The sequence below is a fragment of the Corvus hawaiiensis genome, chromosome 3, assembly GCF_020740725.1.
Source record: "Corvus hawaiiensis isolate bCorHaw1 chromosome 3, bCorHaw1.pri.cur, whole genome shotgun sequence".
In the NCBI taxonomy this organism is placed as follows: Eukaryota; Metazoa; Chordata; class Aves; order Passeriformes; family Corvidae; genus Corvus; species Corvus hawaiiensis.
In genome coordinates this window covers 109,755,246-109,780,372 of record NC_063215.1, presented here as the reverse complement: position 1 = coordinate 109,780,372, position 25,127 = coordinate 109,755,246, and the positions used below count along the sequence as shown (strand labels likewise).

Genomic DNA, 25,127 nt, shown 5'->3' with positions numbered 1-25,127 from the left:
TACAAAAAAGTACATAAAAGGACTGAGTGCTTGTTTTCCTGCTTAGCAAGCTCACAAAATGAACTTTAATTTACAGGTTATGTTGATCTGCAAATCTGAGTGATCCAAATGGACTGAGAGAAACACACCTAGTGCTATTTTGCATTCTGTAGTTTAACACTCAGACACAAATCACTGAGTTTTTCTGTTTCTTTGTTTTTTAAAAAATGATAGTACCATACTTTCACTATCTGGCTTAAAAAGAGAGCTATTCTGACACTGGAAAGGTTGCATTGACCCTCCTAAAATGGAGCTGTGCTTGCACAAAATTCTTCAAGTTGCCTTCAGCAGAAACAGGCAATGGAAACAAAAAAGCATGAACAAACCAGTAAGTGATCACCAAGCCCAGTTTTCACAGCTGGTAGCAGGCAATTTCAGTGTTGGACAAAACCCCTTGGAGATCTGTTTTTTGAAAAGGGCATTATTTATAACTTTATCTTCTCCCTTGGAAAGCTCCCCTACATTAGAGGCTCAAAGGGCCACTGACCTCATGTTCTGTGCCTTCAGGCCTTACTGAGCACTAGGTCTCACTTCCTAATTGTAAATGCACTACAAGGCAATTACTATCACAGCACAGGATGTCATGTAGGCTACTTTTTTTTTGCTGTTACCATGTTCATTTTGGAGAAACATGACAGAAAAATTCATCTCAGGGTGGATGACACATGAAAGAAAGCCTTCCAGTGAAAATAATAATGGCACACGTCAGCTACACCTGTAAATGTTAATTACCACTGTGATTATATTATGTTAGACACCAGTTAAGCATTACCACCAGCTCTATTTAAAGAGATTGTTCTTATGTGCAAGATATGAGCAGAACAGGAAATGTGCCTTAGGCTGGCAGGGAAAATAAGAAACAGGTAACCCAAGTTCTCTATGACAACTTTAGTTCTAGTTTACATGAAAATCTGAGCTTGCCTATACTCTATTTTACAGTCAGGAGAAATCAAATTCCAGCTTTTCTGTTTTTCCATTATAAGAAAACACTTTAATAAGCCCTTTTTTTTAGCAAGAGAGTGCAGCCTTTTCAGTAGCATAATCACACCAGAAAGGACCTATTGTACCTTTGTTCATAAGGCAGTCCTTTAAAAATGGCTCGGAGTTTCTTGCTGTGAAGCACAACTTCCCAGCAAACATTATTTTAATCTCCTGTACTGTGGTGAAGCTAAAATAATGGAAAGCACACACAGAAATAGCAGCATGTCTCTCACCTATTTAAGCCAGAAATGCTAAAATTATCTATTTACTTCAAAACTTGTACTTGTTATCAGAAAATTTTAAGACTCAATTATCTTGAGCTCACTGCTGACTTTGAATATAGAATGTTTTGCTGCTGCTGCTGCTATTTTTCTGTAAAAGCATTCCACTTTCTCTGTTCACATGTGTGGCAATCTCACATACCAGCAGGGCCCCAGCCTGCTTCTAAAAGCTTTTTTATTGATCAAATGTAGTAAATCATTGAGACAGATTTCTACAGCACACAGAACCGCTGCAGAGCAACTCAACTTTGCTGTTTGTAAATAATTCTGCCAGCACAGAAGGACAAGCTCCCCTGCTGTAGCATCCAAAGTGACAGTCAGCTGTGACACGGCACAGCAGCAGACCAACATTCACTGCTCTGCAATGTGCCCCTTCAGGTGACAGAAGGCACTGCCATCTGCAGGGCTGGGCAACAAAAATCACTTCTTTTAGGAGCAGTTCCCGTGCAATTCAATCGTTGCAAATGGCCTTCAGACACAGACTCAGCTAAAGGCCAAGTGCTCCAAAGGGTCTTTGCTGTATCAGTCAAAGCCCAGAGTGTGGCCCAGTTCACTCCAAAAACCCACTGAGATAAGAAAATGGGTTAACAGGTCGCAGATTTTGTCTCCCCATCCCTTCTGACAGATTATCTAACTTGTTTTTAAAAAGCTCCAATGACAGACATCCCATATACTCCCAATCCATTCCAGTATTCAAATTTCCATTTGCAAGTCATTTTTTATGTCTAAATTTACCTTGCTTTTTATTTATATCCATTGCTTTTTATCCTTTTTACAGCAGACATCTAAAACAGTTTATATCTTTCCACTCTGCACGATTTAAAAAAAAATATAGAAACCAACTCATGACTTTTAATTACCCAGACTGAGATTACAATACAGCATCATTTTCCATGTCTCAGAAGATACTAAAACCCACTGCCATGAGCAAAGATCTGGATTAACCTAGAAAACATTCAAGCCACTGGATAGAATTCCAGCTGATGGTCATCTCAGCAAAATGCAGAAAGATAATCAAGGGCAAAGGAACCCATTTGCACATTTATCAGGACAGGAGAGAAGCCTCAGATGCTTTTCTGGAGTAGAGCTGTCAGGTAGCTCAGCCTCTGACTTGCCTGATTATTCTTTTAACCTTCAGACAAGGAGCTGTTGTGAATCAGGCTATTTTGTTAAGAAAAATGTTTCTTATAACCCTCCTCTCTCGATTAAATAGACAAAGTAATTCACTTTCTCACAGGTTATGCTTGTACAAGTCATGCAGCTGAAAACCAGACTCATTCCTGCTGCTGTAATACTGACTTAGTAAAGACTTGCTAAATAATTGCATGGTCAATATAAAGTAGTGATAATTTTTTTAAGTCCCTGAGAAGGTTTGCAATGCTTACCTCGATGACTCTTGCTTCAAAATCTTCGTAAGTTTCTGTTGGGAGAAGAACAGGATGTTACATTTCCTTGTGTTACTTCTTTACCAGCACATCCTCCTGTAGTGGGTGCCACTTAAGAAGGACACAACCTCTATGGAACTGTAATTTATAAAGCAGTCTCAGCAACACATAGAAAAGGTAAGACAAGAACAATTTGAATCAGCAATGTGAACTGTGTTCTTCCCTAAACACTGCTCTAAAATTGCAAATAAACCTCAAATTTCATACATACAAAGCAAAAGCTGTAAATCATTAAAATCACCAGATGGGTCAACTTCCATTTTGACTAAAGTATTATCCAATATTCTTCAGAATATTGTACAACCAACAGGGATTCCAAGAAATTTGGGGTTTGGACTAGATGACCTGTAAAAAGTCTCTTCCGACTCAACCTGTTCTTTGATTCTATGATACTGCAAGTACTTCTTGATCCACACTTTTGTGAAATTCCAGAAAGGGGAGGGGGAGCATGAAACAAAACAATACACAACCACTTCAAATAACCATGAATCATTTAGCCCTTACAAACTCTTGCTTTTCCAACGTATTCCATGAACACAAGCATTTCAGTGTAACACAGAAGACCATTATTTGGTGTAGTTACAGTGAGATTCTGGAGAAAAGCTTAAAACCATGGAATGGTGTAGGACTGGGGCCTCAGTCCTTCACCAAGCATTGCTTTATCATTTACACACAACCTCCAAGATGGTTATAAACACAATCATCTTGGCACAGTTTAGAGATCTGTCAGTCTACACAAAGCAGATTTCTAGCTCACAGTAAGGATACAAATCCCAACAGGCACCCTCTGCTCCCTCTGAAGCTCTTCAGTTGCTAAAGAAACACTGTAAACTCGGGAGAAAAGGAATTCTATAAGTGGAAAATACTGCTCTTTCTCTACTCCTAGCTAGCACAGTAAGTGACACCAGGGAATCCAGTCATGCCACAGTCTCAGGCCAAAAGGATTCATTGGGTTTGGCAGTTTCAGGTCTGTTCTTCCTATCACCTTGACTTTGCATACAGTGAATGTCCCCATTCCCCTGCAAAATCATTAATCCTCTGAATAAAAAGATGCTGGAAGAACTACGGGGGCCTGAAAATCCCCAACATTTTTAACAGATTAAAAGGAAATCAGTGCATGCTAATCAGAAGCTGCTTTTTCTCAAACACATTCATAATACAAGCTGACAGCTTCATTTTCCTATTTTGATTGCAGTGCCCTTTCCTCTTTTTGGCAGAACTTGACCTTACTAGAACAGCCTCCACACAGCCAACTTTAATGCAAGTAATCTACATCAACAGCACCAGCCAAAAGCATAATCAAGGAAAACACCAGAAGGTAAAGTTAACAAATGCATAAACATTGTTTACAACAGCTGTCACTTCTTTTAGTGGTATAAACTCAACACAGTCTTGTGTCCACAGCATGGAACTAGAACCATGGCATTTTCTTGACTTGCTCCACGTTCCACCACTGACTTATGGGGAATTTGGAACAATTAATCTCTCAAATCTCCTGGTTTTACCTTGACAGATTCAATGATAGCTGGCCAAGTTCACTGTCGCATCACTGCCTTCCATGGAATATTTGCTCTTAAGGTAATAAAATGAAATGCAAGCAGTGCTAGAAAATACCACCTGTCTTTCATAGCCCCTCTTACTACAGAAGTGTACTGAAAGATGCCAATAAGCAGAGTTTCACAATAAAAACTCAGCCCAACAGGAGTTGACATGTCTTTTTCATGTTTAACTAGTTGAAAAAGATTAGGCTTCTAAATATAAAAGCTACTATAGAATTTCTAGTGGTCTGAATAACAGCATTGTAAAAGAAGTCACCTCTCTGCTCTACATATAGGACCTCTGGTTTCACTATACTGAACTACTTAGGAAATAAATAAGTAATTTTATAGTTATTATCATTACTATGGTATTTATTGCAGCTTCTAAAATCTACATTCAAACTACATAATCTTTAACCCTATTTCATTATTTGAACTAGAATTAAAAACAAGACTGATTTATCCCACAGAATCCTTTAAGAAACTATAAAAAAGCCATGACTATATTTCATACTCAAGACAATTGATGCTGGACACAGAAAAACATTTCCATCCTTCAAGACTCCTGGAACAGTCTGTGACATAACACAGTACTCTGTAATATTACATAAAATCATACAGTCTGTAACAGAACAGTCTAACAGCTACAGGAAATTAAGCAATGTTTTAACAAATTTCACTGTTGTTAGCAGTACCTGCTCTTTGATTTAGCTGGCTTGTGTGTGGGCATGGAACAGAGAAGTATAAAACCAATTTTCAGTCACAGAAAAAGTCTGGATCTTGCTTTCTCCAAGCCTGCCCTCAGAAAAGCTAAGGGAGAGGAAGAAGATAACTGGTTTTCTTACCTCCATTAGGACCAGGGTCAGGAGGATCCAGAAGGATACCTCCCCAACACTTTCCACTCCATCCTCCCTCCCTCTTAATTTTTATTTTCCTTTTCTTCTCCCATGTATCTCTCTGATGAATAATTTCAGACTGAATTCTCTCTCGTTCTTCTTTTTTTCGCTGGACAACTTCCTGGACTTTCCCAGTTTGCAACACAGGAGCATTAAGACCAGGCCAGAGGAAACCAGAAGGTCCTTAAAAATAACAGAGAAAAATTATGCTTTGTTCCAAATTAGGACGCAAAATGCAACAAAATGGAAAATTCTCTTATATTTCAAATGCACTGTACGATGCAGAATTTATATCTGAAAAAGCAAAACCAACATTAAATAATCATATTAAGATTTTTTGTTTGAAGACAAAAATATTTCAAATGCATTGTATGATGCAGAATTTATATCTAAAAATGCAAAGCCAACATTAAATAATCATGTCAAGATTTATTTGTTTAAAGACAAAAATATCACAAGCAGTTCTGACATCACAGAAAGGAAAAAAAAATTGTCCACTTATGAAATCAAGAAACACTATACACAAAACCATCAGCTTTCTATATGTGAATCTACCTTCACCAATCTCCTGGCCTCTATTGAGATTCTTCCTTAGCTTTTTCTTCCTTTTCTTTCCTCTTCCTTTCTTTACTCCCACGCCAGTCTCTGCCAAAGCTCCTTTCCACAGCTGATCAGCTGTCACTGAAATAAAAAAAAACCCAACTCCCATAAGTAATGTTCAAGTACAGATTACACTGGAAACTGAAGCTGAACAAAAAATAACCCCAAACTTGAAACTTGCTTGATCTTTGCTTTGCTGGAATTTAAACTGTAGGATTACTGCCTTGCCAAGAAAGTAATTTCCTACTCTGTGCATATGTATTTGGTGCAAAGATGTGCCTCTACTCCTCATTACTGCACTGAGAGAGGCACACAGCCAAGTGCCTGTTTTTAACACGGTTTTTCAAAATCGATTTAAAGATAAATATTCCTAACAAGAAAGGCATTAATTTCGTAACTCAGAGCAGCAATACCTTGAAGCACTTATCCAAGGACACTGATCAGTGGCAGTCAACTTGAATCACCCCTAAAAAGGCCTGCTTTAAAAGGCCACAAAACACAAAATGTTAACCAAAACATAAACCTGCTGCTGTTCACATGTTCTGAAAATACGTCCCCCTTACTGCTTGTGTAAGTGGGAAGGAATGTAAGGAGGAAGGAATGCAAAACACTTTTAACAGCATCATCAGAGCTCTGGCTCTGTCAGGCCTCCTCAGGCAGTGGCTGTGGTGCTTCAAGCATTGCCTTGGCGCTTCACCCAGCACAGGAGAGCAAGACATAGGAAACACCTATTCAATAGTTAACTGCAAACCACCATTCATTGCAAACCACTGATGGCAATAGAGGATACCACGGCAGCTTAGACAAAAAAAACCTACACCAAAAAGAAAGTGATTATGTGAAAAGACACCATAGACAGTATTTCCCAGAATCCCAGGATGGGTCAGGTTGGAAGAGACCACCGTGGGTCACCTGGTCCAACCTCCCTGCTCAAGCAGAGTCATCGCAGAGCACATGGCACAGGATGGTGTCCAAATGGCTCTTGAATACCCCCAGTGAGGGAGGCTCCACAGCCTCTCTGGGCAATCTGTCCCAGTGCTCGGGCACTGCTCAGTGAGGAACCTCTTCCTCATGGTCAGGTGGAACTTCCCGTGCCTCAGTTCCTGCCCGCTGCCTCTTGTCCCATTGCCCGGCACCGCCGAGCAGAGCCTGGTCCATCCTCTGAGCCCTCCCTGCAGACACTGACACACACGGATGAGGTTCCCTCTCAGTGTCTCTTCTCCAGCCTGAACAGGCCCAGCTCCCTCAGCCTTTCCTCAGAAGGGAGGGGCTCCAGTCCCTTCATCATTTGCCACCCTCTGCTGGACCCTCTCCAGGAGCTCCTTGTCTCTCTTGTCCTGAGGAGCCCAGAACTGGACACAGCACTCCAGATGTGCCTCACCAGGGCTGGGTAGGAGGGGCAGGATCACCTCCCTGACCAGCTGGCAATGCTCTTCCTAATGCAGCCCAGGATGCCATTGGGAATGGGCCACAAGGGCACTGCTGGCCCATGGACAGCTTGTTGTGCACCAGCACCCCCAGGTCCTCCTTCCCAGAGCTGCTTCCCAGCAGGTCACCCCCAGCCTGTGCTGGTGCCTGGGGCTGTTCCTCCCCAGGTGCAGGACCCTGCACTTGCCCTTGCTGAACTTCAGGAGGTTCTTCCCTGCCCATCTCTCTGGCCAGAATACAGAAGCATCACCATTGTTCTGCTTGCAGATTAATGTTATTATGTGCTTGACCCAGGGGCAATGTTACTATGGCAGTGTAAATCTTGTGTTCTCTGACTAGAAACTGAAAATTTTGTTTATTTAAAATAGACAAAAAAAGTCAGTAAACACTTTTAACCAAGGGAATTAAAATAACCATAGAATCACTACCACTTCCCATCAGCAATCCATTCTTTTCAGATTAATGCACGTGAGAGATCCTGCCCCACAGACTGGCAAATGCTTTGGAACTGGGGCAGTTCTGCCATGCTGACAACACAGTGAGGGACAGAAACTATGCAGGATGCCCAGAGGTACCACTTAGTGCCCAGGTTTATTTTTGTATTCTTTGTTTAAGGCGCCAAGGTGGTTCTTCCAAGAATTTGACACATACACCTATTCACACAAATATCTTTCCCAAAGCGGGAAGCTTAACTGATTCCTTTTTGAGAATCCTGAATCCAGCAATCAAAGCTCAGCACACTGGAAAGCAAGGACACACAACTCTGCAAGTCCAGGGAGTACAAAATAGTATTACCTTAAGACAGCCAAGAGCAGACTGGCCTCCAAAGTCACTACATACCCAAAAAACAAGGTGTATGAACACTACAACAAAGCAAAACATGTAACAGGAATTTTGGTTCTTTTGCAGACAAGTGGAAATCTGTGTACTATAGACAAGTAGAAATCCCCATGGATAACAGCAAAGTTTATCACACTTCTTATATGCTGGGAGGCAAGAACTGAAGTTGCTCCTGGGTAGGCTTTAGTCCCTGTAAAAAAGAAATTTTTGTCTGAAATTACATGCTCTTTTCTAGACATTAAAGTGAACCCCAATGTCCAGAGATTTAGGAGTTTAAAAAAAAAAAAATCCCACAAACAGCAGCTGTATCAAATGGCTTGAAACCAGTGTCTGAACTGTCAGCCACTAAAATACCTTCCAGCTGATTACAACACACTGATGCATGTAGCTGTGAGCTAAATGTGGGGGCGGGGAAAAAACCAACAAAAAACCCCACCAAAACCAATAAAAACTTACATAAAAATGCATTACCTCCTTACCAAATTTTTTTCAGGGGAAAAAAAAAATTAAAGTAAGTAGGTAATGCATGATTCAGTAAATTCATGCTCTTAAGTGAACTATGTGGCTGCTCCATTAGGTGCAAGGCTGATCATCAATCCTGTTAAGCTTCTTAGCTTATTCAGAAAACACTGTGTAACTAGCAATTCCTTTTTACAGATTATAATCCTGCTAGCCTGGAAACATGGAATTACAATAAAGGTACTTACATTTTTTTCTGCAAGGCTATTTTTTAGCTGGAACAGTCCCTGAATCTGCAGTTTGGGTGACCTCACAAAGGGTCCTAACAGCTACAAAGGAGGCTGTAGAGGGGCAGCAACAAGCAGTTAAGAGCAGATCTGGAGCTTGTAATACACTCCAAAAAAATCCTGCACTTTGAGCTGCACTCCAAATATATCTACAATCAGATCACTTTAATTCCAATAGAGGAAAGTAGCAAAGGTCACAGAGTAAGGACATTGTCTTGCACCAAAGGAGACCATTCAATGCCAACAGATCCGTGAAGAAGAGGTCAGGCCGAGTCAAGCTTTGGCCTCAAGCACTGCACAAATTCTGACAAAATTAGAACCAGATGAAAACATCACATTTGGTCCCAAAGTGCAGTTCATCTAATCAGCCTATAATAATAGCATCATGTGTTTGGAAAGCAGCTGCATTTAATGAAACACATCAGAAGCCTGCAAGCGGCAGAGCTGAGTTCTTTATAAGATGGAGGTATCACGCTGATTTTAAGATGAAGTGACAAGAATGGAATATGAAAGGGATAGGCTGTCATCAGGAAGATTACAGTGGTGGGGACATTGCTTATGACAGACAGACAACACACCACTGGAGAAAATAAAAATCTGCATGTAAGAAAGGTCAATCTGACTTGGCAGCAAAGCACCAAAGTGATTAGTGAGCACATACACAGGCAGGAGAAACGTCTTGAATTGGAGGAAGTAACTCCAAACAGAAAGGAGGATCACTGTACTGCTTTTCACACTTGTAGAGATATTATGGAATGAAGGCACTACAGCAGATATGTAGTCTCTTCGTGATTTATGGGCTTATTTTACTTTGCCTTTGTAAAATGGGGTGTTGCATGCATTCCTCAAGAGCTAAAATAGAACCACTTAAAATAAAGCCACTACACATTTTTAGTAAGTTACCAAAAAGCACATAGCTACTGAGTGGGGGGGAAAGTGTCATCTATAAGATTTTATTTTATAGACTAGGAAAAGATCCACTACTGAATTGAGCTGAAAGCATGCTTTATGCAAGCTGATCACTAACAACCACCAGAGGTACATCTGTGTGACATCACTCCATTTTGCTGAATCTACACAAAAGATATTTTTTAATATTCTGGAAAGGATTTGGGATTGTGTCTTTTTATATTATCCCTGAGTATCAGAAATGAGACAGGTATTTATAAGACGAATATTAGGCCACACCTCAGTAAACCACAAGTATTAAAAGACTTCCTGTAACCCCCATCAGAAAACAGTACCCTAGATACTCATTAACTGAGATTAAAATCAGATTTCTCTGTCTCCTGCAAGATGAGTTCACAGCTTGCTGAGCACACAAAGAAAGACAAAGAGCAGTAAGTTGGAAAACTGAAGGGAGTAAAAGGAGAAGAAAGAATCAATTTTGTAAAACAGCTAAGCAGGCTCACTTCTTTCAAATACAAGGAATCTTTTCCTAAGGTTTTTGGTGACAAACAGCCTGTGGCAGCACAGCAGCAGAGATACAAAGACATTACTATTGACACAATAAAAACACCAAAGAACTTGTTATAATAAACATGCTTCTTTCAGTGCTCTGTCGTCCACTAATACCATCACATTTGTGCAGCTGTATTACCTTAAGGTAAGGTCTTTTCAATCACTAACATTCTCTTCCAGGTTTCAGCTTGGAATACACACTTTTATTAAGAGATGAAATCTTACAAGGTATATTTCAACCCCATTCCTTCTCCAGACACCAATGGACTCGCCACCATCTCCAAACAAAAACAGCATTTAGAAAAAAATGCTTCATGCATATGAAATATGAAAGAGCAGAGAATGTGCTGCTTACATATTCTATTACAAATTTAATGATAAATTACACAGACCCTACACAGCTGCTTAATGACCACAATGAGACATTTCTTCTTGGATGCAGGTCTTTAACTTAAATAACTTAATCCAGAAGTTTAACACACTCATCTGGAAACTGGAGACCCATACACTTCCTGATTTGAAGGATTTCAACCTTGGTCTCCCATTTTCTGCATGAATATACATCTCTCTGTTTTTTCACAAAAACCATTCCAAAAAAACAACATTCTGCTTCTAGCTCCTTTTGCATCCATACTTAAAAGATTCCTAGGACAGAGGCTGGCACAGAACAGGCTACATGAACCACTCCAACCAGGATTTGGCAAAGAACTGCTATTTAAGTAGCTTAGGTCAGGAAAAGGAGTGCTCAGCTGTATTTTTAAATCTAGGCCTTATGACGTCTTATATTCTCTCTCCACCATGTTACAAAATGTGCCTAATAACCGTATCCTTAACTACAAGGCATTTAGGGTAAAGGTCCTAGGAAAAACCACACACAGAGCAGCTGCCTTAAGAGCAAAACCCACAACTCATTGCAGTGGCTGAACATGACTCAAATCATTTAGATGTCACTTCCAATTGCATGCATTAACATTCAACTTCAAGCTCAGTTCTTTTGAGTGGCTGGAGTAACTCTCACAATTATATTAAAAACCTACTTCCAAAACAACAGCAGTGAACCATCCAAAACAAAGATGGAGTTTGACTTTATACACCTTCGTCATCTTCAGCTGAACTCATATAATGTTCAAAAACTGTCAACTCAGTTCATACCATCTGTTATCCTTGACAAGTTATGTTTCTAATATATTTTCCCCTTAGTTTTAAAAGTGGAAGTCTTTAATTCCAAGACCTACTCAGGCTTTTTAAAGTTACTTATGGAAAATGTTTAACTCCTCTAGGTTGAATCCTCTCCTCCACGATTCAAAAGGGAATATTCTGCAGATGATAATACAAAGAGATTTATTAATGAGAGAAAAATGGAATAATGGCATGCTAATACCAGAGGGATTACTTATAACACGTGAGATTCTACAGCAGCCTCATCAAAATCAGTGTGTTCATCCCAAATGAGAACTGCTCTTGCCACTTCACCTCTGAAATTCAACTGTCTGCCACCATGTGACATCAGTGTCTTGACTCCCCATCTAACCCTGGTCCACAAGCAGAAAAGCATGGACCTATAGGATCCATAAGAAATGACATATAGTGCCAGATTATTCTCAAGTGTCTTAAGTCACCACACTGAAAACATTGTTTTCTTCGAAGAAAGAGACCCTTTCTCAAAAGAGCCCTCTCAGCCTTTTTAAATAGAAGTGTATGATGCATATCTGATACTGAGCTCTGCTGACAGATAACAAGAAGACAAAAACCTCCACCTCCCCAGTGAGGCCTTAAAAAAAAGGGGCTGCTTAAGCAAAATGCATGCTCCTGTTTGCAATTCTGCCTTCACCCTCTTCAGATGCCATCTTCCAAGGGTATTTATTATCTGTGAGCTCTGCAGGGCCTTTATAGAAACCTGGGAAGTACTGAAGACTGTGAAGCATTCAGTCTAGACAGCCACTACTGAGTCACACAGCATTAACTGGGGTATCCAGCAGCAGAACTGCAAGAATCTGGACACTGAAAATGTCTCACTAAGACAAGGACTACTGCAACACCATAAAAATGAACATGAGGCCATTTAAGAGATTAGTACCTCAGGACAGATATAAAACAGTTTTAGGTAAAAGTTCACAGACTGAAAGTTAAAACTGCACATATCTGAAATGTTTCCACTGAAAATTTAAGCTCAGTTCTACTTCTCACTGCTAGATGGGTTTCCACAGGAGTGAAACAGGAAAAAACCCTCATCAACTGCCAAATTTTCTGCCCTCCGGTTATGTTAATACAAGTCTGAAGCTCTTGGAGCTACTACCTATTCATAGCAATTTAATAACATTGTTAAAAAATGCAAAAGCTCCCATTATGTGGATAGCATAAAAATTTTGTTTAGGTGTGTCTGCAAATTTGTTGGCAGAAAAAGACATCTATAGTCTAATTATTTTTTCCCACAAGATAGCAGCATGGGGAAGTTTTGGGCATTTTCCTCAAAATCCAGAAACAAATCTGTTGCATCTTGATAGTACAACAAAACCTCAGACCTGGAAAATATTCCAAAAGATGCATTCATACTGCTATACACACACAGGGAATAACTCTACTTAACTGCAAACCCTGAGCACACTTTCACAGTGCACTTAGATTAGAATTTCACATTTTCTAAAACTGGCAATTTGTCACAGTGTCAGCAGAAGCTGAGGACGTGGGATTGGCAGGTTGATTGTCAGTCCCAATTCAAACCCTGAATAAATCCAGCTACAAGCCCAGCATCTGAGAAACTGTATTTTGTTTTCTTTATAATGTTTTATTAAAAACCAAGGACCTTAAATGTAGCTAATATATGTTGTTGTAAATGCTACTATCTTTTGAAGGTTGCTTTGATTATTAAAGCTTTAATTTTTAATAACTATCATGCCTCAGTGTCACCAGATGGATATGGAGAAGGGAGATTCCAGTGAGGTCTGCAAACTAAACACCTTTGGCTCGGTTCAGTTCCTCAAAACAAAATGAAAATCAGGGGCTGAATGCCTTTGAAAAGTAATACTGCATCATAACAAATCAAAACCCAACAGAATGCCCCTCTAAGTACAATTAACTATATGACATTTTATATTCACTCCCCTTTTTCCTGACTAAACACAATTAACCAACTATTCTTCAATACACAGACAACTCTCTTGGAAAAGGAAAAAAAATTTAAAACAGCAGTTGAACAGTTTTGACTCTTTACATCCTTAATGCTGAAACATCAAAACTCTTCTTGTGATACCACTGGTAATGACAAGAGACAACTCTGTGATTATTTATCTGGAGCGTTCATACTTCAAGAAAAATTCTTTGTAAATTGAAACAAGTGTTTTTTAATTCTGATCATCGAGTTAGACATGGCTGTCAAAATGAACAGTTTAACCCAAAGAAAACTCACATAAGTCTACAAAACCATGATATAAAATGTAATTAAAGAGCAGCCTCAAGGAGCAGTGGAAGGTGTCCCTGGCCACAGAAGTGGCTTTGGAACGAGATGCTCTTTAAGGTCCCTTCCTAGCCAAGCCATTCCATGATTCCATGACTGGCTCCCAAGGGTAGCTAATGGAATTCACAGTGTGAGTAGGACAGTGTAATTTTTACATAGTCCCAGTATCAAATAAAAACTCTTCATTCTCACATGCACTTGGATACATAACAGATGTTGAGAAAACCATGCTGATTTGGACGCCTTTGGGGTCAAAGACAACTCCTAAGGCTGGGAGACAGCCAAACCAGTAAATGAAACCTGAACTGCTTCCCATGGTCAGGAGGGTGGAAAGGGGAAAGAATTAGCCTGGAATGAGAAGATAATTTTACATTACTTCATTAAAAACTCACTGAAATATGTCATAGGACAAGAATAAATCCCTGTGTATGCTTTTGTGTCAGAGTTGCAGGAGACAACTATCTGGGTAAGGATCAGAGACTGCCTAGGATAATTGCAATTCCTCTGATTTAAATTAATTTCTTCTATTTAAACCAGTTAAACGATTAAAAAGAATAGTTATGTTGAAGGTATAGATGACCCTACTAACAAGGGCATAGTAATATTATCCAAGGTATGATGGAAGATAATTAAGCATTCACAAACGAGCTAGAAAAATCCAGTCACCTTTCTCAGTCACAAACCCCGTCACTTGGCTGACATCTCACTTGACAACTATTTCACATTAAAGGGTCATATCTGCATTTTAAATGTTACCACTTCTCAAGCAACTGTCCTGCTAAGGATATGAGTGATTTATACTGTTTGTATCCACTTCATCTGAATTCTGAAGATTTTACTTTTTATTTCTGTAAGAGAAACTGTTCTTAGAATAATTGTACTTTGATACACAAAACCCTGAGTCTTCTGAATCTCATGGCTACTGTCTCTGCTGAAGACATAAAGGAGGTACACTTTATTTTTTCCAGGTTGTTACATCTTATTAAATAAGCCCATAGTTTTAGGTAGTTTGCCTAAATATATAAAATTTTACTAAACAACACAGATGCCATCCCAGCAAATATTTTTAATTCAGTCATTTAATCAGACATCTGGGAAAGTTCCTGGTAAAACAGAGCTCATCTAGAGCTTGAGAATATGAATACAAACCTAATTAATGAAACAATCTAACCTACAAATTGCAATCACATTGCAATCACTTGTGGTGCTACACGTTAAATTTAAGATAAACAAAATAACAACAGTGCGTGGCTTCTTACATATTCTGATCCTGTTGCTGCTTCCCTAAATGAGTTTTTCCTGCAGGTGGCGTCCTTAGAAAGCCTTTTCCATGCAGAGCCTGCAGTTCACACTGCAGCCTTTGCCAAGTCTTTGGAGACTGCTCTACCCTCAATTACTTGGAATCAGTCAATGGTCAAAATTTACTGGATAAGATGAGCAGCAAGCGCAGCCTGACTGTTTAACCCCGTCTTTAGCAGATGTAGAGAAAACAAATACATTCTGTCACCCAGATGTTGAGAATAGGAACAGACCACCAGTTCTGAAAACCTGATTTTGCAGAGCTCTTAAATTCTATGGATTATAAACAATCAAACTTTGACTCTCCCATTGCTGCAGTTATCCCTGCCAGAGATTATGTCCTTATCATGTCTTCTCTTCCCCTGTGGGATAGGATAAGGAACCACAAAGCAGGTGAAAAAGCCCCTCAGTTACCTCAGCTCACAGTCCTGAGTGTGCATTTAAGCAGCCATCATTCCTCAGTTATGTTAAGCACGGGTATAATTCCTTTGAGGACTGGAGGAAAACACTGCACCCGACCAGACAATCTGCAGGATGCCACCAGCAGCTTCTGTGTAACACGTTCTTGCATTTCAGTAATTTCATTTCTGAGGCAGCACAGCTTGAACAGCACGCCTTGCCTGTGGCTCAGAAATAATTCAGATGATAAACACACAATTTATACTCTCAATAAAGGAGAAAGGAAACAGAGGGGGAAGATGCTTCCCCCTCCCATCCAGCGACATATATTAGATGGATTCACTGTGACAAAAAGCAAACCCTTGTTTGCTATTACAAGATAATAAACTGGTTTTGTGCATGCACTTCTGTCAACACCTATAGCTGCAACTGAAATCTCAGGAGATACAAAAAAGTCAGGATACACTGATTTTCAAGACTGTATCTCTCCAAAGCAGTATTTTCCTTTCCTCTTCTGTTTACTACAGTTAATAATTTTTATCCAACTCAAGACTTACATGTATTGAAGAAACTGCTTTTCCTGCACTGCTCGACTGTCCCAGTCCAGGGGGCAGAAAGGGAACACCGTGTCTGGAAAGCCCATGCCAGGCTAGAGTAGGAACTGCAACCCCCTTTCACTGGCACAGAAGCAAACCCTGGGAACAAAGACAGACAGGTGTTTATATACTGCACAAATCCTTCTTAACACGGTATTCCCTGCAAATATACACACCAGGAGAAAAACCAGTGATTTTCAAAGGGAATCAGAACCTTTTGTCTTGAAGTGCAAAGCAGAACGTGGGAGGGAAAACACTGCAACAGAAAATGCCACAAAGAGAAGAAGGCTAGAAGGCTTCGAGCATATTGCTGATAGAGTGATTTTAATTATTAATTATTAAGAAGCTGTTGCAGCCTTTGATTTTTCCTGGTTTACCTGCAAGAAATGGTTGGGGTTTTTTAGGGATGTATTTGTGACTAGAGTGTGAAAATGCTTCCCTCCACTAAGGAAACTCCACTGGCCTGTTTTCAAGCCCCTCTTAATGTTCAGGCTTTAATCACAGTTTCGCATCACTTCATTATAGATTGCCCTGAGGATGAGAAGAGACCCAAAATTCATTAACTACTTAGATTTTGTTTAAGAAAGAAAGGCAAGAAAGCTTTTAGAGGACTGTAGAAGACAAAAATATTTTCCCTTCCTTATAAGTATACTTTGACCTCTGCTGGGAAAAAAATAATACAGCTGAGTTTTGAAAAGTGACTGAAGAGGATTAAAAACCAGAAAATTTTTAATTTAAGAAAAATTACAGAAAAATTAGAGAAAACAAACTTGGATTCCTATTGACTAAAAAATGTCCACAACGAGGAGAAAGAATGGGAAGAAAACTATAATTTGAGTAACGATGTCACTTCATCATCTCAAGGCAGATGTTACTTAAGTTACTCTGATGGGATAAGGGCGACTGATCCAAAGGCACAGCTGCCCTGCCCACCACCCTGTAAGGATGAGTAAGACCTGCACACCTAAACTCCACTTATGATCTGAAGCACATGTTTATTTTATCCAGTATTTATCACATTTCCTGTCCTGGAGAAGAATAACACATGCAAGAGCAACTAGGGTGACACTACTTGGCAAAATGCAAGCTTTCAAAAAACCTGACACTTGTTTAGAAAGTCCCGTTGGCATTGCTGAGATACAAAACTGAATTGTTATGCAGCTCTTGTAGGAGCCAGAGTGATAGAACTGCCACGGGAATGTCTGCAGCTGTGGAATGTTCTGATCCACGCACAAGCAGCCCCCACCTGGCTGTGTGCTGGTCTGGAGTTCACCACTGGCCATTTAATGCTGTGCCACAGCGGCCACTGCAAAGTGTCACAGGTGCAGCTGAGTTCAACACACTCCAAAGCACTTTTCCTACGCTGGAATTAACAAAATGGAGGGAAAATCACTGCAAGGGCTCATAAAACTCAAATTCACGGATGTACAGACCCCCACTCTGCCAAGGACCAGCCGCTTGGGGATCACGGCAATGCTCCTCATTTCCCTGATCCCGCAGCAACCCTACGCTGAAACCCCGGAGCAAGGGAGCACCAGGGGCTGCTCTCACCAGGCCACACCTCAAGGTGTGACCTAGGAAGGCAGCAGAGACACTGCAAACCCCTCGCCCGTGCTGCCGTGCACGCACACGCGGACGTATGGATGCGCACATGGATGGATGGATGCGCACATGGATGGATGGATGCGCACATGGATGGATGTCCGGGTGCGCACACTCAGCGCGCTCCCCTCGCCCTGCGGGGAAACCCCCCGCCTCCCGCGGCTCCTGCCCGGGCCGGTGACCGCCGCCCTCCCCGCGGAGGCTCCCCCGGCCCCCCGCGCTGCCCCATCACCTCGCCAGGCCGCTCGGAGCGCACCGCGGGCACACGCCCGGCCGGCCGCCACCACCGCCGCCGCCATGACGGGCCCGCGCCCCCTCCCGGCCACCGTACTGAGGCGCCCCGCGCGCTGCCTGATGCCAAAGCGCACTTAGCGAGGGAATGGCTCGGGATAAACTAAGGCCGAGAGGCAAAAGCTGCGGCTGGCACGCAGCTGAAGCCTTTGCTGACACTCCCTGCCCCGGCTGCTTCCTGCACCATTAACAATCCCACAGGCAGGCAGGAGGTGAACAGCCGCAAGGGGAAAGCCCTTGGCAGGTCCCCAACGCCCTGCAGGGCCGGGCTCGGTCCGGGGCTGTGTTCTGGGGACGCTGAAGTCTCTCTTCTAGGAGAGACTCTTTTTAGGTACTTCTTTTCCAGCACCATTGGTGTCTCATAGTTTGAATTACACTATTAAAGTTGTTAGTGCTTCATCTTGCGATGCTTGGAATAAATATTGGCATTAGGGAAGTGTTTAGGGTTTTGCTCTGATTACAGTGCTACTTTTATCCACAAAAGTAGGTGAACAAGCCAGTAAGTACACACCCGAGAGAGACATTGATTATTTATTTCAGAGTTGCACAAGCCTGGGTCCTCTGTGGTATTCCACCAATCAAGAACACCAACTACCAAAACTTTTTACTATTTATATATTTCAGCAAACAAAGGAATTCGTGCTCATTGGCTACAAGTTACGTAGTTCTCTTACTAATTAGTATTCTACTGTTGCCTAATGGTTCTCTCTCTTCTCACGCTGTTAGTCTGCATGCTCAGGCTTTCTCTTGGTCTGAGGTGGGTTCTCAGCTGGAGGTTGTGATCTGCCCCTGCCAGAATTACCTTTTACCCAGGCAGAGCTGACTCAGCACAGTCACTGGGCGGTCTTTATTAGCCTCTGCCTTATCTTGGGACTTCTGCTGAATGTCCGTGGGGCCCATAAATTCTGCATTCTCTGTGTTCATCAGTGGTATATCCTTCTTCCCAAGCCTGGTTAACCTCCCCCTGGGTCAGATCTTTGAAACATGCCCAGCCCTAAACCTTAAGGAGAAAATTTACCCACCAGTGACCAGCACTGGGGGAAGAGCCTGACCCGCACCTGGATACACCCTGCTGTCAGGGAGTTGTAGAGAGTGATAAGGTCTCCCCTGCGCCTCCTTTCTCCAGGTTAAACACCCCCAGCTCCCTGAGCTGCTCCTCACAGGACTTGTGCTCCAGACCCTTCACCAGCTCCATTGCCTTCTCTGGACTCACTCCAGCACCTCGGTGTCCTGCCTGAACTGAGGGGCCCAGAACTGGACACAGCACATGAGGTGAGGCCTCAGCAGTGCCAAGTACAGAGGAAGAATCACTGCCCTGGTCCTGCTGGCCACACTACTGCTGATACAGGCCAGGTGCCATTGGCCTTCTTGGCCCCCTGGGCACAGCTGGCTCATGTTCAGCTGCTGTCAACCAACACCCCCAGCTCCTTTTCTGCTGGGCCACCTTCCAGCCATTCTGTCTCCAGCCTGCAGCACTGCCTGGGGTTGTTGTGGCCAAAGTGCAGGACCCAGCACTTCCCCTTCTTGAACCTCATAGAGATGGCCTTGGTCCATGGACCCAGCCTGTCCAGGTCCCTCTGCAGAGCCTTCCTGCCCTGCAGCAGATCAACACTCCCACCTGACTTGGTATCATCCATGAGTTTACTGAGGGTGCACTCGATCCCTTCATCCAGATCATCAGCAAAGACATTAAACAGGACTGGGGCCAGCACTGATCCTGGGGGACACCACAGGTGATCTGCTGGATGCAGCACCATTGTGCACCACTCTCTGGGCCCAGCCATCCAGCCAGGTCTTAACCCAGCAAAGAGTGAACCTGTCCAAGCCGTGGGCTGCAGCTTTTCCCAGAGAATTCTGTGGGAGATGGTGCCAAAGGCTTTGCTGAAATCCAGGTGGACACATCCAAGTCTTTTCCTCATCCACTAGGTGGGTCACCTGGTCATAAAAGGAGACCAGGTTGGTCAGGCAGGACCTGCCTTTCCCAAACCCATCCTGGCTGGGTCTGATCCCCTGGCTGTCCTGTATGGGTGCTGTGATCACACTCAAGCTCTACTGCATAACCTTTCTGGGCACTGAGGTCAGGCTGACAGGCCTGGAGTTCCCCACATCCTGTTTCCAACCTTTCCTGTGGATGGGTGACACATTGTCCAACCTCCAGCCTCCTCCAGTCCGTGGTCAGCCAGGACTGATGGTAAATGATGGAGAGTGAGCCCTTCCACCAGCTCCCTCATCATCCTAGGATGGATCTCATCCAGTCCCCTAGACCTGTGAGAGTCTAAACGTGCTTTAGAAGCTGCTCAGGACCCTAAAGTCACTCCCAGCAGGGGAAGGAAGGCGGCCTGGCAGTTCAGCCTGCTGCACACACCTTGTCCCCTTGGGTGCAGTCCCCCTGGGCTGGGAGCTGTCTCTGCACAGCGCCTGCCACTGTGGCTGTGAGCCGTTACCCTTACCAAGGATGAGAAGGCAGAATGCTAGGGAATGAAGTCTTACTCTTTCAGAACAGTGTCTAGGACAGGGAAAATTTTCCTGGAGAGGCTTCACAGCAACTTTTTTCCTTCTTATTTTCCTCCTTTCTGTGCAGCAAAGGCAGTGGAGTTGTTGGTCTAAATACTGTCTTGTACAACACAGGCGTGTTTGTGTCCTGCATTACCAATCTCCTTCCTGATGCACTGGTTTCAGTATTAAAGCCTACAGCAATAACAAATTGCCTCATTTGCATTAGTGAGCAGAAGCACACAACCTACAACGTCTTCAGTATTTGTCATACATTCAGCATGCAACACAATGATTGCTTTGTACCTTATGGAACAAAAATACACCCAGAAGCTGTAAAGAAGAATTTCCTGTAGTGTTCTGGCAGACCAGCTGCTGGCAGAAAATTGATGCAAGACATAATCTTTTAAACAGGGTTTTTATCTTATCCTCTGGCACTTTAAATATGCCCATTCTCACAGCGTTTAGGTATCGCATGTGTCAGGACGTGACCCTGACAGTGTCACCGAGGAGAAAACCAATTAGTCTCTCATAAATTCCTGCAGATTTGTTCACTGAGATATTTATTTCCAGCTCTTCCTTTTGGAAGTAATTGTGTCATGTAGAGAATTAAACCCTCTTTTATATTTATGCACTGGGTGATGTAATGGAAATGCCGCTTTCTGCGCACCATTTACCGAAGAGAAGGAATTTGCCTTGTACAATTTTGTCACCCAGGCAGTGAAGTGACTGTTTAGTGACTGTACCTTGTTACACCGGGACAGCTGCTCAGTGCCAGCAGTGCGAGCAGGGCTGAGTTTTCTTGCCTTGTGCCAATGGGAATTGCTTTGTGTGCTAACCAGCCTCTCAGAATGCTGCACAGATTAAATATACAGTCCTGAAAGCCGGTTCCTGAAGTTCAGCTTAAAGATTCAACTCAAAGAGGACGAATTTCCTCCTTCTTTAGAGTTATTACACTTATTTTCCTCCCACCCCCTCTAAACAAATGGAGCTACGTTTTAAGAAAAGACTTTCCAAAAGGCTAAATCATCTTGGAGCAAAACCTGCTTTTTGTATCCCGCTGCACTCCTGTGAGACACCTATCAGGTTTGTCCTGCACTGGAATACTTTCAGCAAAGTGATGTTAACAGCTATTTCTTTGCTGTCTCAGGGCAGAGAAAAAAATCCATCATACCTTATAACTGATTTAGATCAGGATTAGTCATAGATTTGTGCACAGTGCTGCCACAGGGAGGGACACAATGCAGGCTGATAAAGGACCATACAAGGGCAGGCTTCCTGCTCCAATAAAGGAAGAATTGTGCACTCTAATGCCAGCAGACAAAAATTTCAGAGGAGATGTGATTTTGATCAGGGTTTTCCCATCTCTGAATAATAGCAAAGTCTCAATCTAGTTAATTTGTTTCTGCAAGACTGATAATTTTTAACAACTGATAACATAAAACACTGGGGGTTTTTTGCCTGGCTCATTGCCTGTAAATCTCGAATGTTTTAAAGTCACTCCCCGGTGTACGTTTTCCCATTGCAAAAGCAATATCAAACAAATGCATTGCACTGCTTTGGCTCCTCCTTGGTAGCAACTTCAGCTATGCAGGGAAAGAGCATAATAGGTTCTCCATGGAAACCTGCACTTTAGCAGTTTGCTTTTGTACATCTTGGGGACTGATGAGTACCATCAAGAATCCTGTTTCAACAAGGTGTCATGAAAGATGCCAGACCAAGGCCATCAACAGTATCCATGAGGCCATGCATCACACTTGCCAGAGTGCAGATGCCTTTACTACCAGTGTTTTTAGGGTTTCTGCCAAAAACCTGCTTCTCCTCAGCCAGGCAGCAGTGACTGACACACCGTCTCTCAGGTGGTCACTCCTTTGTTTTGTGGCAGCAAAATGAAAATTCCCTTTGCAAATGCTACCCTTGCTGTTCCTGCCTGTGTTTGTGTCATGGTTTAACCCCAGCCAATAAGAGTTGCTATGGAGTGTATCTCTGGGACCAAAGATCAGATGCCACGGCGAGTGGGAAAGACAATACAAATCTTTGCTAATCTAGAGGTGCTGTGCAACTGCTGAAACCAGGCAGCTTTCAGGAATTTGAAATCTTCAGGGTGTTTAATAATACACCTGCTCATTGATTTGAGGTCAGAAAGATTCCTGCCCTGGTCAGTATGGTTTCTCCTCCTCTCTGTCTCTTCCCCTCTATTTTCAGTCCATTTGTCTCACATTTGTCTGATCACTTGTTTTCTTCAGGAGTTCTGGGTACATGATTTTTCTTATTATTTGGGCATAAGCATCAATTTCATGGAGGTGGCAGTGACACGTGAATCCCAGGTGTCTCCATTATCAGAGATATGCACAACAGAGTTGTAGCTGCTGTAGTGATGCTGCACTTAACAACACCGTGTGATGTGGCACCAGGTGAAACCCTTGCTGCTTCTTCCCAATAAAAATGATACCAACATTCACATGTAAAGCACGTGCTGGGTGCTCTGCCTGGTCACTCCTCCGCTTTTGATACACAGCTGGTCAGCTTGGCCCTTGCAACTGCTGCTTGTGCTGAGAGTCACACAGGAAAATAAGTCATTCGTAACAGTTAACCTGGTTTGAAGGCTGTGCAATCAGGAAAAGTCAATCAGTTATACAGAGCAATAAACAAAGCAAGATCTGTCAGGCCCAGCCAGGATAACATTCATCTGACTCCTGCTCTGCTGCACATTTCCTCTGAGATCTAAATATTATTGTTACCTGGCACCAAATGCATCATAGTTGGTTTCTGTATGGCAGCAGCCAGAGACACAGGAGTAGTTAAAAAAGGAACTGATCTGCTCTGCACATTATTCATGTTGTTCTCCTTCGCATTGCTGGCAGGAACCAACCATACTCCACCTGTCTCACACACATCATTTGCTAAGCAGAAGGCTGCTGTCCCCAAAAAGCAGCTGCTGGCACTTAGGTGGACACTGGCTCCAAAAGCTCCTGCTGAGCTCCACACTGGCAGCATGGCTGGGAGACACAGACACTTGCTGTGGCAGTGATAGCACAACAGACCAATCCAGGGTGTCAGTACAAGTCCTATTATCGCTATTGTGCTGGCATGAGCACATTCCAAGAGCAGGAAATCAGAGGGGGTCTGTCACACCAGGCTTCACTACAGGTATTCTACACTGGACTTCCCCAAATCTGATGTGAAATAGAGGGTGCAGGGAGGAATCCTACGGGAGCAGCTGCTGCAGTTAAGCTGGACACTTATATCTGCAAACCTCCTCTTCCAAAGGCTTCTTGCCAGGGCCACTGTCACATGGCAGCAGGAAATAAAGCTGCAAGCTGTTGCTGGTGGGCTCAGATCCCTGCCTCTGTCTGAAGCATGAGTGTAGAAAACAAAGAACAGAACAGGCAATTTTGATACTGGTCACCCTGAAAGATACCAGTTACCCCAGAGGAAGGCAGAAACTCTGTACAGGACCAAGGCACTCACTACCACCACTAAACCTATAGGGTCTAAATTGGAATTTCTCCTTTGACTGCTTGGGGTCTTTGTCTTCCTTCTCTAGAAGCACTGTACTGGGAGAAGTAAGAGCAGTGTTTGTCACGGAGTCACCCCATAAGGATCTTTTATGTGGTTTAATGCTGCCAGACCAACAGGTTATTTATTGACCTGCAGTATCTCAGTTTTTGCAATGACTACAGGACCCTCAGGACACCTCTCTCTTGCATATTCTTAGGTTGTTAAACAAGCTCCAGCAGTCAGTGCTGGGAACTCAGGTGAGTCAGAGCTGGCAGGAAAAGATAGTTTAAAGAGTTCTGCACTTACTCGGGTTTGCCTCTTTCCTGTGCTGGTGGCAAGGATGATCCTGCCACAAAGTTCACCATCTTTTGGACTGCTGTCCAGGACTGTCCTGGCAGCCCAGCACCTTACATTCACTTGCTTCCTATCTGTATGATGTCTGAGCAACACCCAGCTCCATTTATGGACCAAAGGCTTATCAATGAGATAGCAAATGTAGTGAAGAACCAAGCAAAAAGTCAAGTCTTGTGTTGGTTGCCCACAGTAGTAGCACAAAATTAAGAGGCTGGAGTGCTGGGGGACTGCTTCTCTCCCAGCAACAGTAAGAACCAGCCTGCCTTGTCTTCCTGAGGAGGAACCCAGTGTTTTCCCAGAAGTCACTCAAGGTCCGTAGAAATCAGTCCTAATAAGGGTGACATGTTACCAGGGACTGGGACATCTCTAGACAATGTCAAGAAGTCAAAGGGTACACTGTGAATAACAGAGATTAGAAGTTATGGCTCAGAAAATAGATGCTTTCAGGCACACAATGAATGTCCATTTTGCTTGAAAGGACTTTAAAAAAATTAAAGCATACTGTCATCTCTTTAAACTACATCTCTAGAAAAGAGGTGATGAGATTTTCTTTTTTCCCTCCCTAACAAATCAGAGATTAGAGAAATTTAAAATTAATGCAACACTCAAAAAAACTTAAAAAAAAAAAGAGAAATTCCCTGTCTGCCAATCCTATGAGCTGGTGGAGGTGACCTGGGCCAGGGCAGCTGAGCTGTTTTATGTCAGGGTTTGAAATACAGAACAAACAAAGGCAGGGTAGCTGTCACACAGGTCTGAACTCTCTGCCTCAGATATCCCAGCATACTGAGGGGGAATCTCAGCCCTTTCTCTCTTCGGTGTGGTAGGTAAGCATGAGCACACTGCCAAAGAGGATGTGAAAAGCTACTCTGTCTGTGAGGAAAGG

General features: G+C 42.7%; 1 protein-coding gene across 3 annotated transcripts in view; it reads right to left on the bottom strand.

The window, feature by feature from the left end:
• MRPS5 (mitochondrial ribosomal protein S5) overlaps window positions 1-17,913 on the bottom strand; it is a 28,430-nt gene extending 10,517 nt beyond the window's left edge. For 2 of the 3 annotated variants that reach the window (XM_048298729.1, XM_048298731.1), the window contains exons 1-5: window positions 17,838-17,913; window positions 15,965-16,102; window positions 5,736-5,861; window positions 5,130-5,363; window positions 2,687-2,721 (exon numbers count right to left, since the gene is read on the bottom strand). In XM_048298729.1, the coding sequence (XP_048154686.1) occupies window positions 2,687-2,721; window positions 5,130-5,363; window positions 5,736-5,861; window positions 15,965-16,102; window positions 17,838-17,904 (600 nt within the window). In that variant the 5' untranslated portion in view covers window positions 17,905-17,913. Of the gene's footprint in view, window positions 1-2,686; window positions 2,722-5,129; window positions 5,364-5,735; window positions 5,862-15,964; window positions 16,103-17,249; window positions 17,375-17,837 lie in introns of those variants that run through there. The other variant, XM_048298730.1, reaches the window with a different exon arrangement.
• Between the last annotated feature and the right edge of the window lie 7,214 nt (window positions 17,914-25,127).